Source organism: Dysidea avara, chromosome 6 (assembly GCF_963678975.1).
Source record: "Dysidea avara chromosome 6, odDysAvar1.4, whole genome shotgun sequence".
NCBI classification, from domain to species: domain Eukaryota; kingdom Metazoa; phylum Porifera; class Demospongiae; order Dictyoceratida; family Dysideidae; genus Dysidea; species Dysidea avara.
In genome coordinates, this window is record NC_089277.1 from 26,540,820 (window position 1) to 26,563,082 (window position 22,263).

Here is a 22,263-nt window from a genome sequence, read left to right on the forward strand (position 1 = left end):
ACTCTGTACACTACCATGCATACGAAGCCCTTAATCAAATTAAAGAGCCCACACGAAGCTTACATTACAGAGTCTGTGTATGTGCTTAAAGCTAGTTACTTCAGCTTGACCAGGTGTATAATGTAGCAGCCGCAGGTTGGTACTTGCAATTGGTAGTATGTACAGTGGAACCTATTAATGTGGACAACTAGACAGTTTACAATGAGGAAACCATAATTATACTTAAGTAGGCCTGAGTCAAATATGCTCAAAGTTTTTCCCTAAATACTTTCAGGAATTTCCCAAATTTTTCAACTATAATGCTCATCAGATGTTCCCATTATGCTTGAATTATCCCCCTCAGTTAGCAGCAATTCTTACAATTATCTTTGAACATTTTAATCAGTGAATGTTCTATTACAGTATTTCACTACAAAAGTGACTGTTCTATTAGAAAGTGTTGATCTAGGAGCTATGTGCAATGCATTTAAGTGCTCTATTGCAGTTTGCAGTTTCCACTGACTGTTCTATTAGAGAGTATTAATCTATTCTCATGGAATTAAACTCTATAATTTGAAATATCCACTTAACATTATGTGACCAGGCCTGGGAAAATAGGGCATGTGGGCACACACTACACCCTGCCACATAACATCTCGTATCTCAGTACTAAGGTAGAATATTTTTATTCTGCAACTTTTATTTTAAAGCCAACTGAATTGTTAATAAGTGATAAAAATTTCATGGCTAAGCAATAATGGAATACAAAGTTATGATGCATCAAAGTTTGAAAAAGTAGGCAATTTTTATGTGCCCACATGCCCTATTTTTTGCAGCAGGCCCGGTCTTATATGCTAGCACTGCACACCAGCCTATATTATTATGCTTTTTATTATGCTGGCTAGCCTATGCTTAAGTCAGACACTTATTTTAAGGTCCCAAATAAGCACCTGTGGAGTCCCAATTATATATTATGTTAGCCTGTATAAAAGTGAATTTGAATCAGACATATTTCTGGAGTTCATACCAAACTGTCAAACAGGCAATTGAACAAGCATTTTATCAGAGTAAATAAGCTGGCAAAATATTAATGTGGAATCACTTTGCAAAATCAGCACACCTTGACACTTTTGGTCCCAAGATGTCCTTATTACATGTACATATACATGCAGATTCCACTATAAATATACCACAAGGGAGAAATAAAATTCAAAAGACTAACACAGAAGAAGAAAGCCATCATGAAACATATGTATGATTACGATGAAAGTATACAAAACAAACAGTAGGTCAGTAGCTATAGTGCCGAGCATGGCAAGGAAAATAATCTAAGAAACCTAAAAAACTACCTCAGTAATTTAAATAATGTTAACTACAACTTCAAGATTAATATAACTAAAACAGTAGTCCATTTGTTACAGTTCCTATATACCAAAAAAAAAATCCTCTGAGATGCAGAGAATTATGCTCAATTCAGAATATCCATCTAACACAGTTTTTAAAAAAAAATCTTGTTATATAAGCTACATCCTTAATATAGTTGCTTAAATTATGGTATTGACCGGACTTGATCCAAAACACTGACTTGACTTCAGTCACAGTTGTGTAACCATCCAGAATATTAGCATAACGAATTGGGAGACTTCACTGTCTTCACAGCTGCTGCCCTAACTGAGGTATGTAGTGATGTGAGGTTTCAGCCTCTTACAGGTGAGACCCTTCGATTTGCAATGGCTAGTAATGAGGATGGAGTTTGTGTAGAGGGTGGAGCTCGTGTAGACAGTAGACGTTTCTGCTTCAGGATTCTGGGAAGGTAAACATAGGAAGGCATTTCTTGATGTCAAAGTGTTTAATGCTAATGCATTGAATGTACCTTCATATCGTGTTACCCAAGTATTCTCACTTTATCAACGTTTTAAAGGCATGAGAAATAACAGAAGTATGAAACGCATTAGGGAAATTGAGATTGGTTCTTTTACCTCACCTGTATTTTCAACATTAACTTTTTTGGTGGTATGGGTCATGCTGCTGTTGTATTCAGTATTACAGAAGACTTGCTTTCCTTGTCTCTCTTCCATAAATCATATTGCAATCTATGCTCTATTTAGAAGGAGTTGTCATGGCTGCGTTGCAGGATTAGTTAATCTTTGTTATACTCCATGCACTGTTATCAAGAGTTCATAATATAGAGAGGGAGGGAGAGTATCCAACACTGTATTACCTGATCAAAACACACTGCATTCAAAGATTGCTCAATGACTATCAGCACCAAAACACTACTGAAAGGGTGTTAATTCTATTAAAGCAAAGTACCAAGAATGCTTCCCTTTGATAAATCAACACCTATCAGTGCTCTTCAGTAGGTGAAGCCAGGTGACGAATTTGTATGGAATTATACTGAAGTATACTGAAATATTCAGGATATGATGCAGTGTGTTTTGACCAGGTAATACAGTGTTGGACACTCTCCCTCCCTCTTTATATCATGAACTCTTGCTGTTATGTGTTTAGAGGAGCTAGATCACATCAGTGCTGTCCACTTTAACTAGGAGCACTTGACCTTGCACTAGCTGAGGGGTCAGGTGGCTCCAGCTCATTGATTGAAATTTGATTTTAGTGTTTGTCTAGCACTTCTTTAGTGCTAGGGGTGGTGGCAAGGGGTACTGGTAACCCCAGGAATAAAAAAAAAAAAACGATTCAAAAAAATTTGAGTTGTAGTTAGTCGGTTGGAGCCACGTGCACACAAGGTGGACTTGGCATTGTACTTTATAGTGTGCCAGCGACATAGGTTGGCATAGAGTGTATGTATCAGAAGGTGGATTGACTAACTGATAGCTATATTTCTTACATTGCAATATATATTAATTCCTACAATCAACTACCTATACAATTTATACAAGCAAACCAAAGGCGTTTCAGTCAGCTAATGGTTGGAGAGAAGCTGGTACTGTAGCTACACTTTTCCACCAATGGGATGCTTTATGTCTAAAGAAACGCTGTGAGAAGGTTAAGATTGTACCGATATGGAAACACAAAAAAAATGGCTTAACCCTTCTGTGGTAATGGATTAATTAACTCTTGTACGCAGCTTGATGCCCATTTAATTAGAATGTGGGCGGCGGTGGAGCTGACCTTAGTGAAACTGTGAGCTGGGGAATGCACGACTATGCCGGCTTCATCGCTTGTTGGACACGTGATTTGAGCACGGTTTACGATTAGTGACACGGAATGAATGTCTTTAGGGTAACGAGATTGAAAAGAATGAAAGGGGCGTAGTACATAGTTAGCTTTGTGGTTGCAAGCTAAGTGTTTGCCTTGTTTGTACATGCCTGATTTGTAATTCGATCAGTACATCATGAGTCGTATTTGTACAAACAAGGTAAACACGTGTACAACACACGTAACCACAAAAGTAACTGTTCAACCACGCGAGACCTTTACTTCGACGTTTATATAGTCGTAGTGTGTACATCACTCTATACGGATAGCGCCGTTCCACTGGTCAGTTTCAACCCCACGAATTTGCACAGCACGGTCAGGTCAGGATGGCGTTGCCAGATGGTTATATTCCTCCAAACGTCCAACCGAAGTGTTCATGGTCACTTGGGAAGAGAAAGAACGAGTGCCCACATCAGGAGATGATCAAAAAGTAATGTATTTAGCTACGGGTAGCTACTTCTGGTCAAGTATTGTTTTGGCAATGGGTGTGTCTCTATTCGCGGTATATAGCCGAGCGAGGCTTCCTCGTTCGCCGCATCAAAAGCTGTGTAGCTCCTCAGGCACTTGCCAGCTGTCTGTAGTCTGGGATAGTCTTCTGAAGTAGCTATTAATAAATCAGTAAACTTGGCACAACAGATAATAATGTTGGCACATAGCTAGCTAAGACCACAGAATTAATTTTTCAGATGAAAGCGGTAGATTTGACCTTTAAAGCCACCTAGATAGCAATTTGGCAAAAGTGTGCTGTTTGTGCCAGTTAGTCAATCAGTTTTTAAAATGTTTTCTAAAGAACTTGACCAAGTACAGGTGCCTAGCTAGGTTTTTTTTTTACAGAAACCCATATTGCTCTCTTAGCCTTCTCTATAGCATTATGAGCTACAGATTCCACACTTATTAGCTAACTATTTAAGAAACCATTTATTACCAAAGAACAAAGATATATTACATAACAACAGACAATCATATAGCTTTACTAACTGGTGCATTGCATACCAACAATTACTTATAATAACCATGAAAGTGAATATCCCTAAGTGGTCGATACTCAATAATTGAGGGAATAGTGTAATATCTCAAAAATACAAGGGAACATCTGAAGTATCTGACGATCTTTTGAGTAGTTGGCTGTGATTATAATTTTCATAGCAATAGAGGACAAGAATGTTTTACATAGGCTTAGAAGTAAAGAAGCAATGCACTTTCTCGCCACTATCTCAACTACAGCCTGTACCTGCAGTGATTTTCCTACCATGTGTTGTATTGACTATGGAGGATGCAACAAAGAACGAGAGACAGTAAACATCTTAGCTAATGCACTATTATATACCAAATCGGGATGCCTTAATTTGTTTTGCTAGTTTTTCAAGTATGATATAACATAGGATTCACATGCATACTATAGTCACAAGCAGCTCAACATATTTTATACACTCACTCATGCAGGCCCAAGAATATTCCAGATCAGATACTACCTAATGTACTGGAGATGATTGGACAGACACCAATGATAAGATTAGACAAGATTGCTAAAGCTGAAGGGCTTAAATGTGACTTATGTAAGTGTGAAACTGTTTTAAACGTTGTATACACTTGACGGCGTGTGTCTTTGTACTGTACCTCTATAATTATGTAGGATACTGACTAGTGTCAATTAGTGACTGTCAATGATTACTCATGAATACTAACTAACTACTTGTAGCTGTAGTTATGTGGAATGTGATAAGCAGGTTTTAGTCACACAAATAAAGTGTATTAAATTCCACTATTTAACCCTGTATAGCACTGCTCAAACACAATGTCACACTTGCTCACCACATCTACATTACAAGCTGAATACTTTCGCCTTTTACTTGTGTTGTGAACTCTTGCTTGAGTGATAAGGTGATCGAAACTTGTGAACAAATTATACCCATGACCTCTATGGGCATGTCCGTTTCAGTACTAGCGCATCTTGCTATGAAACGTGTTTTACAAGTTATAGCGAGGCTAAAGTTTATTCTACGAGTGAGTTATGATGCCATGCTGCCATATGCTGTTAATGGGTTAAACGATGGCTGAGTTAGGTATTTAGCATATCTGCTGGACTGCAGGAATAGGCAACCTTCCTTGTTTTACCACTTTTTATCCATTCCCTTGTGTCACTACTTTTTCTTTGATCCCTTGAAATTCTTGTTTCAACATAATTATGACAAAATAAATGAACCAACACATACTGCATTAAAAGAAACAATGATGCCAGGAATGTCATAAAAGCAATTTTGCATCAGAACGTGTGTCTCAACAATCAATTACGTAGTGAAAAGGGAGGTGGCCATTATGTTTTGTTTTCAGCTATGCTCCACCCAGCATTACAAGCAAAGTTCAGTATGAGAAGCATCTCTACAATCACTATGGAAAGTATGGGCTATAAGCATAATAGCCAACATAGCCACAGGGAAGTCACATCACGCTATCACGAATCAACACCAGCGAAAAGAACTGGAACAAAGGTAGACAACAGCAAGTCCATGATGTGTGTATTGTATGTACTGCGGTTGGTGAAAACACACATCTCAGGACGAAGCAACATTGAACAGTGAAGAAATCAAGCCTGCAGTCTTATCCATTGTCAAGTTATGTTTGGCTGGAGGTATCAGTTAGTTAGGTAGTTAGTCAGTTAGGTAGTTAGTCAGTCAGTCTGTTATATATAAATAGAAATTTAAAAAATAATGCTTTCAGTGGAAAGAATTGAGGCTGGTTTTAGGGTGATATTTTTGGCTTGAAAAGCCCAGTTCTTATAACAGTACTACTGTATTGTATGTTACTGAGTTTATTCCTTAGTAAAACTGAAATATGTGATGTTGAAAAGTGCTACCTAAATTGTTATCACTATATTAAATAATGAACTATTCACACATTGTAATATATATTTGATTACTTTTCATGATAGTACAAACTACAATTAGGCGCACCATTAAGTATCCATTGTAGATGGAATGTTATTTATGTGACAACTCATCATTACGTAGCTGGTTGCCAATAAACATCAACACTGCTTTAAACCACAAACTCAGATACACGTACACAGCACACAAAGATCTTATATTATGTTGACAGTATTTGTGTATTGCAATGCAACGTCACGAATACTGCTGTTTAAAAGTCCTATAATGGCTGCACTAAATATTTTGATGATATTATTTTATTATATTGCCTGCATACCAAAATTAATTGTGTCACAGTAACATAATAAATATTTTTTTGCCTAAAGTGACCTTTGTGAGTAATGCTACACTGTGTGAGTATTTTCAATTTACCTGTCTAATAACGCTATCTACAACATCATATTTTTGTAACATGTACACATAACCCAATTATGATTATGATTAAAGTACTTGGTAAAGGCAGAGCCTGTATACCAGAAGGCCTAGGATGTTTAAATGAACTTCACTAAGTATGTTTGAAAAGTAGAAGAAAGAAGAAAAAATCCATGACTGGACCTGGGCAGCCTCGAACGTGCAGCCATCCGATTAACACTCAAACGCTTACAGGAGTCTGCCAGGCGGTCAGGACATTTTCTTCTTACTATTTTCATGTATTTGTATCCATAGGAACCAATGGTAATGTCTTGTATTAGTCTGGTTCATCACAACATAATATGCTATATATACAGTAGATTTGTTGATTATATTATGCTGCTTTGATTTGTGGCTGATGATAACATTAATTTTAGAACACCTCCAACACATTGTCTTTATGATGTACACAATATTCACAGTAAAGCACAGATGTTCCCTGATAGGTAATATGTGACCGGGCCTGCAAGAACAGGGAATGTGGGCACATAAAGATTACCTTTTCAAAGTTTGATGCTCCATAACTTGTATTCCATTATTGCTTGACCATGAAATTGTCTGTACTTATTAATCACTTAGTTAGCATTACAATACAGGTTACAGAATGAAATTATTGTTTCCAATACTGACATTTGAGATGTTATGTGGCAGGATGTAGTTTGTGCCCACATGCCCTTTTTTTTATGTACTGATGTCATAGGGCTTCAAACACAAATTTGTATGGCTGTTGCTTCAAAGGATTCTATGTAAATCGCTGTCTTAGTTGTTTCTTAGTGGTGCAGTACTAACTTCTTGACAATTAATAGGATTGAAGCACATATTATCACATCTTCTCAAGCATTTGAGGAACTTATTTGTGCCCATATATTTTCATTACCAAGATATGAGGTAATTATTTTAAAGAATTCCATACTTTTTGAATAGAAAGCAAAACCCTTTAAATATTGCACTGCAGTGTGTATGCCTTTTGAGAGTGGGACACAGTTACTGTATAGTAATGTATATGCTTGTAGACTACCTATATCATCCAATTTTATCATGTACATTTGGAGCCACATACTCAAGACACACATATAAATATAGTGATAAAATTTTATGGATTCATACTATAATCTGTTCAGGTTCAACTCAGAAGACGTTGGTCACACATCATATAGCCCTATAATAATTGATGCACGCTATTGGACAGCCAAACATGGTGGTTGAAATTGGTATCGTTTCTATCTAGTCTTTCATCACATTCACATGGAGTATGTACAATAATAACCTTTGTTTCTTATCTAGGAAAGTTACGCACAAAGTATTGGGTGGCTGAAAGAAGGGTGCTGGGTACCATGATTTTTCAATTTTAATCTATGCATTGGAATATTTATATTGATAATCAATATATTAATACTCCAATGCATGAATCAAAATTGTTGGTGTTGGTGTTGAATAGGTTGAGCTTTTCTTTCGAGATCACAAGGTGTTTGCATGATCAACCTTCTCTACATTCAACTTTGCATTCACCTTGAGCCCAAGTTTTTATTTTATTTCATGTTTTCATTTGACACATCATGTTCTAATACAGTTAGTAGTACAGTGCAATATGCCAGAACTGTTATATATAATATACATATATTTTTTATGAAGGCTTTATAGTCCAAGTGCTGAAGGACTGTAAGACACCTGGCCCCAGAGCCTGTTTAAAGTTGTTACATAAGTATGTTTTTAAAATTTGGTTATAGTACTTACAAGTAAAAACAAGTGACTTACAAAGTTTCTTCACATGATTGAATCTAGTATTTTGATAAAATAACTCAGTAAACATGTTTCAACAAATTGATCTATGTATTAATTTTTTCTGGAACACCTGGCTATTATATGTTTTTAACACAAAAACATGGTGGTTAAGTTATTACAGATTATTAGGAGGGGGAGGTAATGCATTCTTTAATATTGTGGAATTCTCCTGTGACCTCAGGTGAATATCTACAGACTGTAAAACTGTATTTGTAACATAGTGTCTGTGTTGAATTGTGCCACTTCTGTCAACTCTGGTATTATTCCATGTCCATTATGTATATATGGATATGTTTAGAATCATTTTGTGTATATCTACAGTGGCAAAGTGTGAGTTCTTCAATGCTAGTGGTTCAGTTAAGGACAGGATTGGACTGCGTATGGTGGAGGAAGCTGAACGTAGTGGAATGCTTAAACCGGGTGACACCTTAATCGAGCCAACCTCTGGGAACACCGGTGAGCTGCCTGTACGATTCATAATTTAATGCTTTTGTGCATAAATGCACTAACACCTACTACCAAAATATTGAGATGGTTTAATTATACCCAAGTGTGTGGACAGATTAAAGTGTTGTGCTTGGTGATAACTATTTATCATCCAGTGCACAGTTGTCAATTAGCGTGTGGGAGAAAACTGCAAAACCAGCTATAATTATTATGTTGTGCAAGTGAGGAAAGGCAGACTGGGTAAGATAGATGGATTGCTTAATAAGGTGGCATGTTTGTGCTACTTGAGTCCACCTCATGATGAACAAATTAATTAGAATACATTAGTAAAGTCTTAGTTTATAAGTTGTGATCTGTGCTGGGATACAGTATGAGTGCAATTACATACATGTTAATATGTACAGACCGTACATTGTAGTACAACACTATAATCTGTATGTATCTATGCATGCATGTATGTGTGCGTATATATGTATGCATATACTTACAGCAAAATCTATATACTTTATAAGAATGTCAGTTGCTTTGCTTTTTCTATGTGCACAAACTTCTCCAGTGCTATTTTTCATATGTCACTTTGTGCAGGCATATCAATAGCACTGACTGCAGCAGTGAGGGGGTACAAGTGTGTGATTGTAATGCCCGAAAGGATGAGTGAAGAAAAGGTAAGTGCGAACAACTACATAATATACCTTGATTACAGTATGTAACTGTATATGCATATGTAGATGTATGCCTACTGATTTGTATTATAGAATAATGTGATCATGCACCCCCAAATCTGCAATTCCCCTAAAGGAAAAATCCTAGAATAAACACTGCCTCTTAGTTTTTGAAAATGAATTTTTCTACTTAGTCATTTGCTATTATCATTACTACTTGGGTCAGTATAGAATAGGAGTAGAGTTCTGTTTTTGACTATTAATTTTGGGTGAGAACTGATATCATCTAGGCCAAATGAGAATATATTATGGTGATACTTCTACAGTTGTTTAGTTTAAAGGACTTTGCTTCGAGTCCAATGTCTAGTTTTTTCGATATCAATCAGCATACTTTGGACTACAGTATAGACTGTGCAAGTTAGTGGAACCACCTTGATATGTTTTGGAAACTATGTAGCTTGTGTCACAGGATGTCTATTGTGCGTTACATCCTGACAAAAAAAAACTAAAGACTTAGAAAAGGAACTTTTCTGTGCGTGTGATTGCAACTCTCTTGGGAAATAACCCAAAAGGGCTCTCAGTGTTGGGAATAATGGATTACCAAAGCAACTGATCCAAGTTATTACTTTTGGGGCTTCTGTAGTAATATAAGTTACGTTTGAAAGAAGCCATAATTTGTAGTACTGTAGCAATGTTAAGGTAAAGGTCAAGAAAGCAGATTATGAAGTGTACTTTTACTGCAACTAGCTGGTTGGCTATAACACAAGGTAATATGTGACTGGGCCTGCGAAAATAGGGCATGTGGGCACATAATTTTTGCCTACTTTTCAAACTTCCATCACTCATACCTTTTTATACTATTGTGCTATGGCAATGCAATTTTCAACTCTTAGTAAGCAGTTAACTGGCATTATGATGCAAGTTACAGAATCCAAAAATTCGGTTTTAGTACTGAGATATGACATGTAGAGTGATGAGGTGTAGTTTGTGCCCACATGCCCTGTTTTCGTAGGCCCGGGTCACATATAGTGGCTTACTTGTGGCTTGTGGTATCATACAATTACTGTAAATGCAATATCCCACACAAATAATTGTTTGTTCAACAGATTCAACATGCACAGTGCACTACCAATACAATAATCGTGGACTTGAGGTACACAAGGTTGTCCTAGATATTACATCCTTATCATCTCAAGCTCCACTAACCATAGGCTCCGGTTTCACCCAATCATCATACAATATGATAGTACTGTATAGTAGGGACCACAAAGGAGTAGGCGTGGCCCACGAAATAACACCACCCAAAAACCAGCCTCAATCTTCCTTGATGATGATGAGGCAGTATTGGTTAGGCAAAAGCCCAAACAAGCCTTCAGATCGACCAGAAATGCTTTCAACAAGTTGCTATGGAATTTTAAAAAAATTTAACGGAATTTTCTACTGACTGACTGACTGAGTAAGTAACTGACATGGTGCCTTCAGACAAGCATAACTCGATAACAGCTAAGGCTACGGGTTTGATTTTTTTCACTGTGTGATATCATTTCGGCCCAAGAGGTGCCTTTTGGCATACTGCATTTCATACAATGCATTCTTCATGGACTTACCAATGTTCTCCTTTGTGTCCCATTCATCTTTACTGACAGCGAAAAGTGTCTATTTTTTGGTAGCATGTGATGGCTTCCATTCGTAATGGAAATCGTTCATATTTTTCATAGTGGCTGTACTTTGATTGCAAAGGTGATTTTCAAACAGTTCTTAATTCGTACTGCTGTGTAATGGGTTGAGCATAGCTGACAACAAAGCATAATGGATACTTCACTTTTCAGGTGAAAATTGATGTAACTGGGGCTCGCCCATTTCTTTCTTTTGATGCGGTATGTGTGGATTGCAGGGGTGCTTTTGGCCAGTTCTTGATTCGTAATGCTGTGTAATGGGTCTAACATAGCTGACAACGAAACATAATGGATACTTCACTTTTCAGATGATAATTGATAAAGCTGGGGGGCGAGGTGCCATTTCTTTCACGGTATGCATGGTCTCACCAGTCATATTAATATATTACTAAAAAAGTTAACAAGCAAGTACACAAAAAAAATGGAATTTTCAACTAGAGTAGGGACCATAGTATATCGATAAAAGATGCTGAACCAAGCTGGAGTGGTGCACAATATTAAATCACAGTAAAACAATAAGAAGTGTTGTGTCCTTATTGTGCATTTCTGTTATGGTATTTTGAGCACAGTAGGGATATATCACTTCTTATTGTTTTACTGTGATTTAATATCCTGGACTACTCCAGCTTGCTTCAGTACTTTTTATCAATGTGCTATGGTCCCTACTCTAGTTGAAAATTCCAAATTTTTTGTGTACTTGTAAAAATCAACACTTGTGACACAGTATTGACTAACTAGTGTGGCAACTGTTGTGTACTTGAACAATAGCTACCTATCATATAGACTTTCACCTGATCACCCCTGATCCCCCCACAAAGTGAAATCCTAGAATAAACACTACCTAAGCCTTGCAGTTTAGAAATGAATTTTGCTACCTACTCTTGCTATTATCATCGCTACTTGGGGTAGTTTGGAATGGGAGTTAGGTTTCCAGAATTCTGTTTTGACTACTTGGCTGTTACACTAAACTGAGAGTACAGCTATAATATGATGGTAATACGTACTTTTAGTAATGTTATATGGTGTTTAGTATAAAGGGCTTTGCCTCAAGTATCCAATTTTTATTTTCAATCAATCAACACACTCTGTACTATAAGCTGTACAACCATCTTGATGTGATTCTATGTAGCTTAGGATGTCTCTTCTGCATTCCATCCTGACAGAAAAAGAAATGGCTTAGAAATGAAACTTTTCTGTGATTGCAAGTCTCTTATCCACAAAAAGGTTCATTTATCCCAGTAACCAAACCCTGCACATTTTATGGGATAGGTGCACACAGTGTTAACAGGAGTTCATGTTAGTGTTGGGAAAAAAGTTAATACTTTTTGGGCTTCTAATACTGGGGTGTACTATTCATAGTGTGGTAATTGTATAAGTGTACAAAGTTTTGGGAATAATACGTTACCAAAGTAACACATCTAATAGTTAATACTTTATGGGCTTCTGTTACTTTTGAAGAAGCCATAATTTATATTGCTTTAGAAATGCATTATATTATGGAACAAAATAACTATAATCATGGCTAGGTGTGCCTCCAGTCTAGCCATATATAGGTATGGCTGAACCAAAGAGCTGAGTTAAAGGTCAAGAAGGTAGACAGTTGGAAGTATGAAGGGTAATTTTATTACAATAACAGCTGGTTGGCTATAACTAAAGGTAACTTGACAGTAAGTACAGTGTTGCAAAAGTAAAGAGTAATAATTATAATATTACACCAGCCAAGTAACTTGCCCACAACATTGAAAGAATGTGTTACAACTGTGTCAAGGATATGTACTAAAATGGTGTCAAATGTGTTTCTGTTTCCATGGTATTAGCAGTTCACACTTGTGTAATGCATCCATTCCTACAGGTTTCTGTGATAAAGGCTCTTGGTGCTGAAATTGTGAGGACACCAAGTGCTGCTTCCTTTAAAAATGCAGGTATTATATCTTGTGTACTTGTGATGGTGACTTTGTTGACTTGTTTACAACTACCAGCCATTTGTATACTGGTTAAGTACTGTGCGTACTGTATTGTACAGAGTCACACTTTGGAGTAGCCTTTAAACTGAAAAATGAAATACCAAACTCTCATGTGTTGGATCAGGTGTGTGTATATATGTGTGTGTGCACATGTGTGTATATGTGTGTGTGTGCACATGTGTATGTGTGTGTGTGTGTGTGTGTGTGTGTGTGTGTGTGTGTGTGTGTGTGTGTGTGTGTGTGTGTGTGTACATGTGTGTGTGTACATGTGTGTGTGTACATGTGTGTGTGTACATGTGTGTGTGTGTGTGCACATGTGTGTGTGTGTGCACATGTGTGTGTGTGTGCACATGTGTGTGTGTGTGTGCACATGTGTGTGTGTGTGTGCACATGTGTGTGTGTGTGTGTGTGTGTGTGTGTGTGTGTGTGTGTGTGTGTGTGTGTGTGTGTGTGTGTGTGTGTGTGTGTGTGTACATGTGTGTGTACATGTGTGTGTGTACATGTGTGTGTGTGCACATGTGTGTGTGTGTGTGCACATGTGTGTGTGTGTGTGTGCACATGTGTGTGTGTGTGTGTGCACATGTGTGTGTGTGTGTGCACATGTGTTTTTTGTGCACATGTGTGTGTTCACATGTGTGTGTTCATAGTCTGTGTATGTGTATTTATACGTGTGTATCTGTATGTACATACCCAAGTACATGTAAGCAGAAGTTTTCATCAAACTTTCATAGACAGGTAAGCTTTATTTTAAGTTGTTGTTGATTAGTGTTAATTTGAAATGGGTTCCAACATGTTAATAAAATGAAATGGGTTAAAAATGAAATGGGTTCCAACATGGCCTTGCATGTTAATAGAAATGGTACATTTCTTCATCTTAAAAATGGGGGTCCATTGTAGGTATTCAAAATTGAAGAGCAGACTCAAGGCTTAGTCAAATTATTTTGATATGAAAACGATATACATGGTAGATAAATAAAGGAGATATAATATTATACTGTGCATTCTTTGTGGCTACACTGGTTTGTTAAAGTTATGCAACTTAGTAGTAATTCATGAATTAAACAGTATTTAGTGAATACAAGGAATTACAAATACTTGATTATGTTCTATACATTGCTACCAAACTATATAATAGTTAACATTTACTGAAGCTAAATTTTACACATAATTGATTAATTCCCCACAATACTACTTAGGTGGTTGGTTTTTAGAGGGGACACAATACCAACTGGTTTCATAAATGGACAGGTGCATTGTTAATGCATAGATGGTGCATTGCTAATTCATGATACAGATCACATGTGTGTATACATACATGTATTATTTACCCTTACAGTATCGCAATGCTGGTAATGCTCTGGCACATTATGATGGTACAGGAAATGAAATATTGGAACAGACTGGAGGTGTGTGCCATTATAAAACACTGTATCGTTTATGTGTGTCTGCGTGTAGTGTGTGTGCATGCGTGCGTGCGTGCATGCATATGTATAGTGCATATGCGTATGTAGTGTGCATGTGTGTGTGTGTGTGTGTGTGTGTGTGTGCTTTGCTTTTGATTTTGTGCTCGTGTGGGCTTTGATTTTACATGTGTATGTGGGTGTGTATGTGTAGCATGTGTGCATGTGTATGTGCATGCGTGCATGTGTGTGTGTGTGCGTGTGTGTGTGTGCATGCGTGTGCGGTGTGTGTGCTTTGCTTTTTGTTTTTGTACTCGCATGTGTGCTTTTACGTGTGTGTGTGTGCGTGTGTGTGTGTGTGTGTGTGTGTGTGTGTGTAGCGTGTGTAGCGTGTGTGTGTAGCGTGTGTAGTGTCTGCGTGTCTGTGTAGCATGCGTGTGTGTGTGTGTAGCGTGTGTAGTGTCTGCGTGTCTGTGTAGCATGCGTGTGTGTGTGTCTGTGTGTGTTGTGAGGTAGCTCAGCACCTAGTGGCATGTAGCACGTCATTATGTCTTAATTTGTCTATAATATCTCTGTGTATGCCAGTCTTTATGTACATACTGTGTGTCTGTGTTTGCACAATAGTCTGTAGTGTGTGTATGTATAATAATGTGGTGTAGTGTGCCATTGTATGTCATGTAGCAATTTCAACAAAATTATAATATGTGTTGCAATACATTATATGTACATATTACGTGTAATAACTACATTACATGTCTACACAATGTCATGTGTGTCTATCCATGTACACACAGGTAAGGTGGACATGGTAATTATTGGAACTGGATCTGGAGGAACAGTGTGTGGTGTTGGAAGGAAAATAAAAGAGGTCTACCCTAATTGCAAGGTAGGTAATGTGACAGCCCACTGGCTTGCTTCACAATTAACTAAGATATATCAAATATCTAAGAATTGGTAAAACCAGGGCCGCCCACAGGGGGGGAGGGGGGCAACTGGGGCATTTTTCCCCGGGCCCCAGCCTGAAAAGGGCCCCAGGAGGTCCCACGAAGGGCCCCTTGAATACCTGTTTAAAAGATCGATATACTCTAATAGAGCAGTCAGATCTAAATACTCTAATAGAGCCGTCACAGTATTCTTCAGAGGAGCAGTGTAGCAAACTTATAAATAAGGAGATATGGTTGGTGAGGGATAGCTATTGTCATTGTCAGCATATAATGACCTTTTTTTGGGGTCTTCAACTTACAGCTTGGGGAAACCTCCTTGTCCCTGGGGCCCCACTTTAGCTCTTTGCCCTGGGCCCCTTAATTTCTCTGGGCGGCCCTGGGTAAAACAGCCATTTTTCTGCCATTGCACAGTGCTGCAAAAGTTCAAGATACTTTAACAGATTAGTCACATTGTAACAATTTCTTTATGCTTTTACTATAGTTATTACTAGTGATTTTCTAGCTGTGTTACATGTACATAGATAGACATTATAATTATTGTTTAATTCCAATTGAAGGGGTCAGTGGAAAGGGGGGGTAACCCACAATTTGCTTGTTTTGAAAAAACTGCATTTAAAGTTTGCCAAATTTCAATTCTGTATAACTTTAATACAAATTAATAGAACCCTACAATTTTTTGTATGATTGATAACTAACATATTTTACACACTTATAACAAATAATCATCATGTATATAACTAAACATACTTTTAACATAATATCGTCATGTATATAATACTAGAGTTAAGTTGTAGGACATTAGTCACTATCATCGTCCTCGTCACTTGATGCAACTACGTGATCTTGCAATGAAGTATAAAACTCACGACTTGTGGGTGGCAAGAAAGGAATCATGGATTTAAGATCATTTGCTTTTTTAGGATTTATGGGATGGCCATCTGGATACTTGACAGGAAATTCAGTGTCAATAGGTGGTGGCAACTTCTTGCGCCCTTTGAGTATGCATACCTTTTGCCATGGCTCTTCTGCAGAGAATGTTTTTCGCATCCAATATTCTCCAGGATGAGAAATTGTCTTTCCTCTTTCTTCACCTACACCAAAATTTAACCAACTTGCAGTGCTGAATAAAACAGGATTGCCTAAGCTATCTTTCTTTCGTAAAGTGAAATTCTTAGGAAGTGATGCAAAATCTAAAAACTTTTCTTTCTCCATCTTTTGGATTAGAAATGGATCGGCTATGCGGGCACTTTTGATAATCTTTTCCCAATCATCAGGTAAGTAGACTACTTCACTCCCCTTCTTCTTCTCAATTTGAGCAAAATCACGATCACAAGGTAAATAGGTGTGTCCACGTACCAAAAATTTGTGATCTATTCGGGTGAACATTCCATGGAATACCAACCAAGTCCATAAGCAGATCATGAGAGTATTTTTATTTTGGCCAAAACAGCTGTCTGAATAGCAAATCAAATGTTTTGTGGTTGGCTGTGTTTGAGAAAAATATTCCAAAACGCACGATGCTATTTCACCTGATCCTCTCCCAGCAATACACTCATTCCACAAACACATTGTTGCCGACCCATTACCACAGTTATGGATTCCAAAGTTATATACCCACAACTGTCTAAAGTAAAACATAGACCCATGGGTGAGGGTGGGAACTGGCAAATTCTGTTGGAGATCAAAGGATAGCACTATAGAATTTGTGGTATTCTTGGAATCTGATCGTAAAGACTCATACCCTTTAGCAGCATTTTCATGGTGAGTAGCAAGTTCTGTTTGTAATTTGACACGCTCCTGTTCATCTGCATTGTCAATAGCTACTTTAAGCAAGTCGCAAGTTTCACAAGTATCACTCCTGGGATATCCAAATCCAATATTGAACTCTTCTGTGAAAATCTTTCGATACAACCATTCCTTAACTTTTGGGTGAGGGTGGGAACTGGCAAATTCTGTTGGAGATCAAAGGATAGCACTATAGAATTTGTGGTATTCTTGGAATCTGATTGTAAAGACTCATACCCTTTAGCAGCATTTTCATGGTGAGTAGCAAGTTCTGTTTGTAATTTGACATGCTCCTGTTCATCTGCATTGTCAATAGCTACTTTAAGCAAGTCGCAAGTTTCACAAGTATCACTCCTGGGATATCCAAATCCAATATTGAACTCTTCTGTGAAAATCTTTCGATACAACCATTCCTTAACTTTTGGCTTTTCACCATCTTGGATATCTGGTTCATGCTTTTCAAGGTAAAGTCGATACATACGAGCAATACTTAACCCATCAGGCAAATACTTATGATTTTTGTTGGATTGCCTGGAATAGTGGCTTTCTCTACTTGGAAAGGATGATATGTGCTGCCTTACTTTGTCTTTCAAGTCTTCAGGAATAGCATGTGGCCTATTCTTGTGCTTTCCACGACCATCACTACAAGATAGGATGCCTGATCTCATCGCAACACACAAATTTTCAACTCGACGTTTTCCTATCCCATGAACTTGGCAGAAAGTCTGCTTGCATACACGAATGTAGTTTCCATTGCTAAGACGTACACGATACACAAACGTGTTGGCCTTTGGTAGCATTGCAAAACGATCCTTTCTCTTTGGCACGGTGCGTTCGATTAGCCCATATAAGTATTTGTTTTGGCTATCATGGCTTCCAAGATGATAAAAGTCACGAAAGATACGTTCTCTTTCACTTCTAGACAATTTCGAAGGGCAGCGAAAATTGCAGTGACAGTGAAGAAGGTGATCCAATCTTTTCTTGTCTTTTTGTTCTCCTTTGTATGTTTGGTACGCTTTACCACTGTCTTTTTTCAGCTTTCTTCTCTTTCTCTTCCATAATTCAATATATTGTAGTCGCTTTCGTCCTTTTCTTCATTCCACAAGGGACTCAAAACTTGTAGCACACGAATTGCTGTCGGACTCCATCTTGAAACAACCAAATTTTAAAAACTGCCGAGTCATGAACGTGATGTAACTGTACTCACGTGATACACATAATTTTTAATCACTTGTCGCTGCAAAACGAGGGCACGCTGCATTGCAAGATTTGCTGTACAAACGCTACATAGATGTAGCTACACTGTGAGCCCTATAACTCATTTTTGTCAAAATTGTGGGTTACCCCTCTTTTCCACTGACCCCTTCAATTGTACAAACACACTATCATGTGCCTGTTGTTACTAAAAACATAGTGACATGCAGCCAGCTTTTGTTAGCTGTCAAAAATTTCCAAGTGTAAAATAAATTTTGTTCAGTGTAAATCGCACAAATATTATTTTACACTAAAGTATCTTGGATTTGTTAGCTTTTTCAACAATATAGCAATGTATGAATTACATATTCCACTACAGATTGTCGGATTTGATCCATATGGTTCACTCATGGCTGAACCAGAAGAACTAAACAAAACTGAAATCAAGTCTTATCTGGTGGGTTATATAATATGGCTACTGAATAGCCAATGCCCAATTTGATAGAATTCTTCCTAGTTTGTGTGATTAAAACATTGAGTGAATATTGGAGTTGTGTATGTGTGTGTGTGTGTGTGTGTGTGTGTGTGTGTGTGTGTGTGTGTGTGTGTGTGTTATTGTACATACGCTTAGAAACAGTGACAATAAAGATGCACTTTACCACAATGTAAACAGACACACATAACGCATGATTATTTCATGGTACAGAAATGAAACAAAGATGATCTTACTCTCCACGAAGATTTGAATCTGATGGTATATCAATTTGAGTCTTATTTCCACTGTTTACTGCAGTGACAAAACATGCATAAACTTATATTTATAGCACATGTTCTTCACCCAATGTTTTTAGTGCAAAAACAGAATTATACAAACTAGTTGGGTTTTGCACAATTATTATATAAACAATGTGACTGTCATGTGAGCTGAGGATGTACTGTATGTTGAAGTAACATATGCAGTAAAAATCAAAATGACTCAATGCCATATATTAAGGCATTCTAATGCTCCCTTGTTCTGGTTTATGTTTTAGATTGAGGGGACTGGGCATGACTTTATTCCAACAGTGCTGGATCGTTCTGTAATAGATGAGTGGTACAAGGTTGACGACAAGGAATCCTTCAACTGTGCAAGAAGGTTGATCAAGGAGGAAGGGTTGTTGTGTGGTAAGTACAGTATGTATGGATATGGTACTAGGTCTGGAAATGTGGTCTTATAGACCTGTAGCCAAATGTGCTGGATACGTCATAACTTAAATCTCAATGTTGCAATCTGGTTTGCAGGCTTGATGGAGCTTTGACCACTGTGTGTATAATATATCTGGTGTAGCTTTGCTGGAGAGCTCCATCGAATTGGCTATAGGAGTTTGCTATACCACTACTGCACACCTGTGGCCCTATAAAATGCATACATACACACGTAGTTTATATCATAGTGTGTGCAGTATGCATGTATATATGGAGTACAAATATGCACTTTTATGCATATAATATGATGTGCACTGTACATGTGTGTGTGTGCATGTGTGTGTGTTTGCGGGTGCGTGCGTGTGTGTGTGCGTGTGTGTGTGCGTGTGTGTGTGCGTGTGTGTGTGCGTGTGTGTGTGCGTGTGTGTGTGCGTGTGTGTGTGCGTGTGTGCATGTTGAATATGTTCATTGTCTAGTGTGTCTAAGCTATTAATACATATAATGCAGTATGTCCCTACAGTGTAATGTGCATGCATGAGCTATTTTAATGAGAGAATTTGCATACTATTACATACTAAGTGCATCCACATAACTAAAGGACTTTGTACAATGCATACATTACATATCGTTTATTGTCTACCATACATCTCTTAACAGGAGGCACTAGTGGAGCTGCATTATCAGTGGCTCTAAGGGCTGCCAAGAACCTCAAGGCTGGACAGAAATGTGTAGTACTTCTTCCTGATTCCATTAGAAACTATCTGTAAGTGTATATGCATGTATGTAAGTGGCATTTCGTTTGTGTGTTGAAGTCCTATTTCACAGTGTGTAAACTGAACGTGTGCTGCATCTCAGTATAATATTGCCAATTCTAATTCAAATTATTAGAAATTTCAGTTAGTGCATTTATTGAGCAATAATTAGAGAGAGAAAAATTGATATACTTTAATAGAGCAGTCAGGCAACATTAACTACTCTAATAGAACAGTCATTTAGCTGCAGTAAAATTCCCTTTTCAAAAGTCTTGCCCACATTTGGATACACATGTGTATAGGGCTGGCTCACTGAGTAGTATTATAAATTTCCATAGCACAAATTGTATTACATTTCTCATTAGTCTTATAGGTGCAAAATTAAAATGCTGAAAAGCGTACAATACAAACCTAACTAACAAAATACCAAACCCCAGTATATTTTACTTTAACACACATGCAGCAATTCTCTTTGCAAAACACCAATCTTATAGCCCCTCCAAAGGTCGATGTTTGACCAAACATAACTTCTTATTGACCCATGTGTTTGAAACTCCAATAGCAGTATGTAATAAGGGGTAGCTACAACTCAGGCTAAATTCAATTTTGTATCTTATTCAAACACAAGTATGGGTTGTTATAAGTTGATATAATGAATTGGCTAGTTAAGTTTTAACTGTCCTATTAGAGTATTTTGTTCATTTTGTTAGGAAAGTGTATGCTCTATTAGAGTAATTCACTGATCTTCAAGGTTCTCAACTAATCCCAAAGGTTTACATTATTTCAATTATTATCAGAGACAACGACTGTCAAAAATACATTCAAGTTGTCTTACAGTACTGTTTTGGTACAGTCAAGCCTGTATTTGAATTTCTTCTACAAGCGTGTAATTAGTTTCAGACAAGTTTAGCCAACCATTGCTAAATCTTTTTCACAGTTGAATGTGATTTAGCTAGGATGCATCAATTTTGCAGCCAAACTTTTTGTAACATAATAAAAGCAAGGTGAGCAAAATAGGTGCAATTTTTGTTAAGTGGACTCTAGGGAACATAAACTTCGCACATTTTGCTAGAAATACTCTAATAGAACAGTCACACACATTAACATAACAATTATGCTATAGCTTCTTGACTCAATATGGCCAGAGAAAGTGGAAGTCAAGATATTCTATTAGAATAGTCACCACAAAGTGAAAATTATAATTGTCAGTTGGAAATGGTCAATTGCCAGGGACTAATCCTGAGGAAAATAGATAAGTTTTTGAGAGCATAGTAGGTGGAAATAAAAGAATTACTGGAAATAGAAAAGGTAGGAAAAAACAACATAATAGATTGATACCTAGAGTTAGCCTAAGAATAGGAAACAAGCATATCTCGAACATTTGTAAGATCACTCAAATGAAAAATTCATCATTAATTTTAGCCATTTGCCTACTCTCCACATTTTTGGTCGCATATATGGCTGGGAAATAATTGGTTTGACGTAATGCACATATCTCTAACAGTACATGTAAACCTTGCCATTATTGTCAGCTGTTATGCAGTATAGCATATGTTTACTAGGGCAGAAACAAATACTGCAAATATTCAAACACTTGTTACAGATTTTAGTACTCAGATTGTAAAACTGGTGCTTGAATACTCGTTAAGATCACATGACCCAGCTCACATGATGCATTTTCCATCAGGGAGTGACACAATGAAGGCTATAGAGTTTGATTGACATAATTTCTTGTCAGGGAAACGCAAACATCAGTGCTTTAATACAGTGTGTGTATCATTGTTGCTACTTGGGAAAACTGTAAATTGCTTAAAGTAAGTATAAAAAACATGTCACATGGGCACGACTAGAAGTAACTAGTATTTGTGAGTACTCAATTGTTAACTCTAGAGAGTAGTGAAATACTAAAAAACCATAATTGTTTCAGCCCTAATGTTTG

General features: G+C 37.3%; 3 protein-coding genes across 3 annotated transcripts in view; 1 reads left to right on the forward strand and 2 right to left on the reverse strand.

The window, feature by feature from the left end:
- Positions 1-22,263, reverse strand: part of LOC136257452 (uncharacterized) — a 226,695-nt gene that overhangs the window by 146,201 nt on the left and 58,231 nt on the right. The gene's annotated exons all lie outside the window — the stretch shown is intronic.
- The window catches only part of LOC136257682 (cystathionine beta-synthase-like), a 34,992-nt gene continuing 16,125 nt past the window's right edge, over positions 3,397-22,263 (forward strand). Inside the window, exons 1-11 of the mRNA XM_066050973.1 lie at positions 3,397-3,628; positions 4,642-4,754; positions 8,637-8,771; positions 9,348-9,427; positions 12,953-13,022; positions 13,124-13,188; positions 14,401-14,470; positions 15,259-15,350; positions 18,767-18,844; positions 19,419-19,551; positions 20,230-20,335. Coding sequence (XP_065907045.1) covers positions 3,525-3,628; positions 4,642-4,754; positions 8,637-8,771; positions 9,348-9,427; positions 12,953-13,022; positions 13,124-13,188; positions 14,401-14,470; positions 15,259-15,350; positions 18,767-18,844; positions 19,419-19,551; positions 20,230-20,335 — 1,046 coding nt within the window. The 5' untranslated portion in view covers positions 3,397-3,524. The remainder of the gene's footprint in view (positions 3,629-4,641; positions 4,755-8,636; positions 8,772-9,347; positions 9,428-12,952; positions 13,023-13,123; positions 13,189-14,400; positions 14,471-15,258; positions 15,351-18,766; positions 18,845-19,418; positions 19,552-20,229; positions 20,336-22,263) is intronic.
- On the reverse strand, positions 16,081-18,341 carry LOC136258350 (uncharacterized). The gene is made up of 3 exons (XM_066051666.1): positions 18,337-18,341; positions 17,431-18,285; positions 16,081-17,350 (listed from the first exon to the last, which is right to left on the reverse strand). Exons 1-3 carry the CDS (start codon positions 18,339-18,341, stop codon positions 16,207-16,209), a joined length of 2,004 nt encoding a protein of 667 aa, XP_065907738.1. The 3' UTR covers positions 16,081-16,206.

What these genes read in the sequence shown, in the direction of transcription:
- LOC136258350 (XM_066051666.1), bottom strand. An exon ending in CATGAAAATGCTGCTAAAGG is followed by an intron (nt 17,351 to 17,430) that starts GTATGAGTCTTT and finishes AGAATTTGCCAG; the next exon opens with TTCCCACCCTCACCCAAAAG.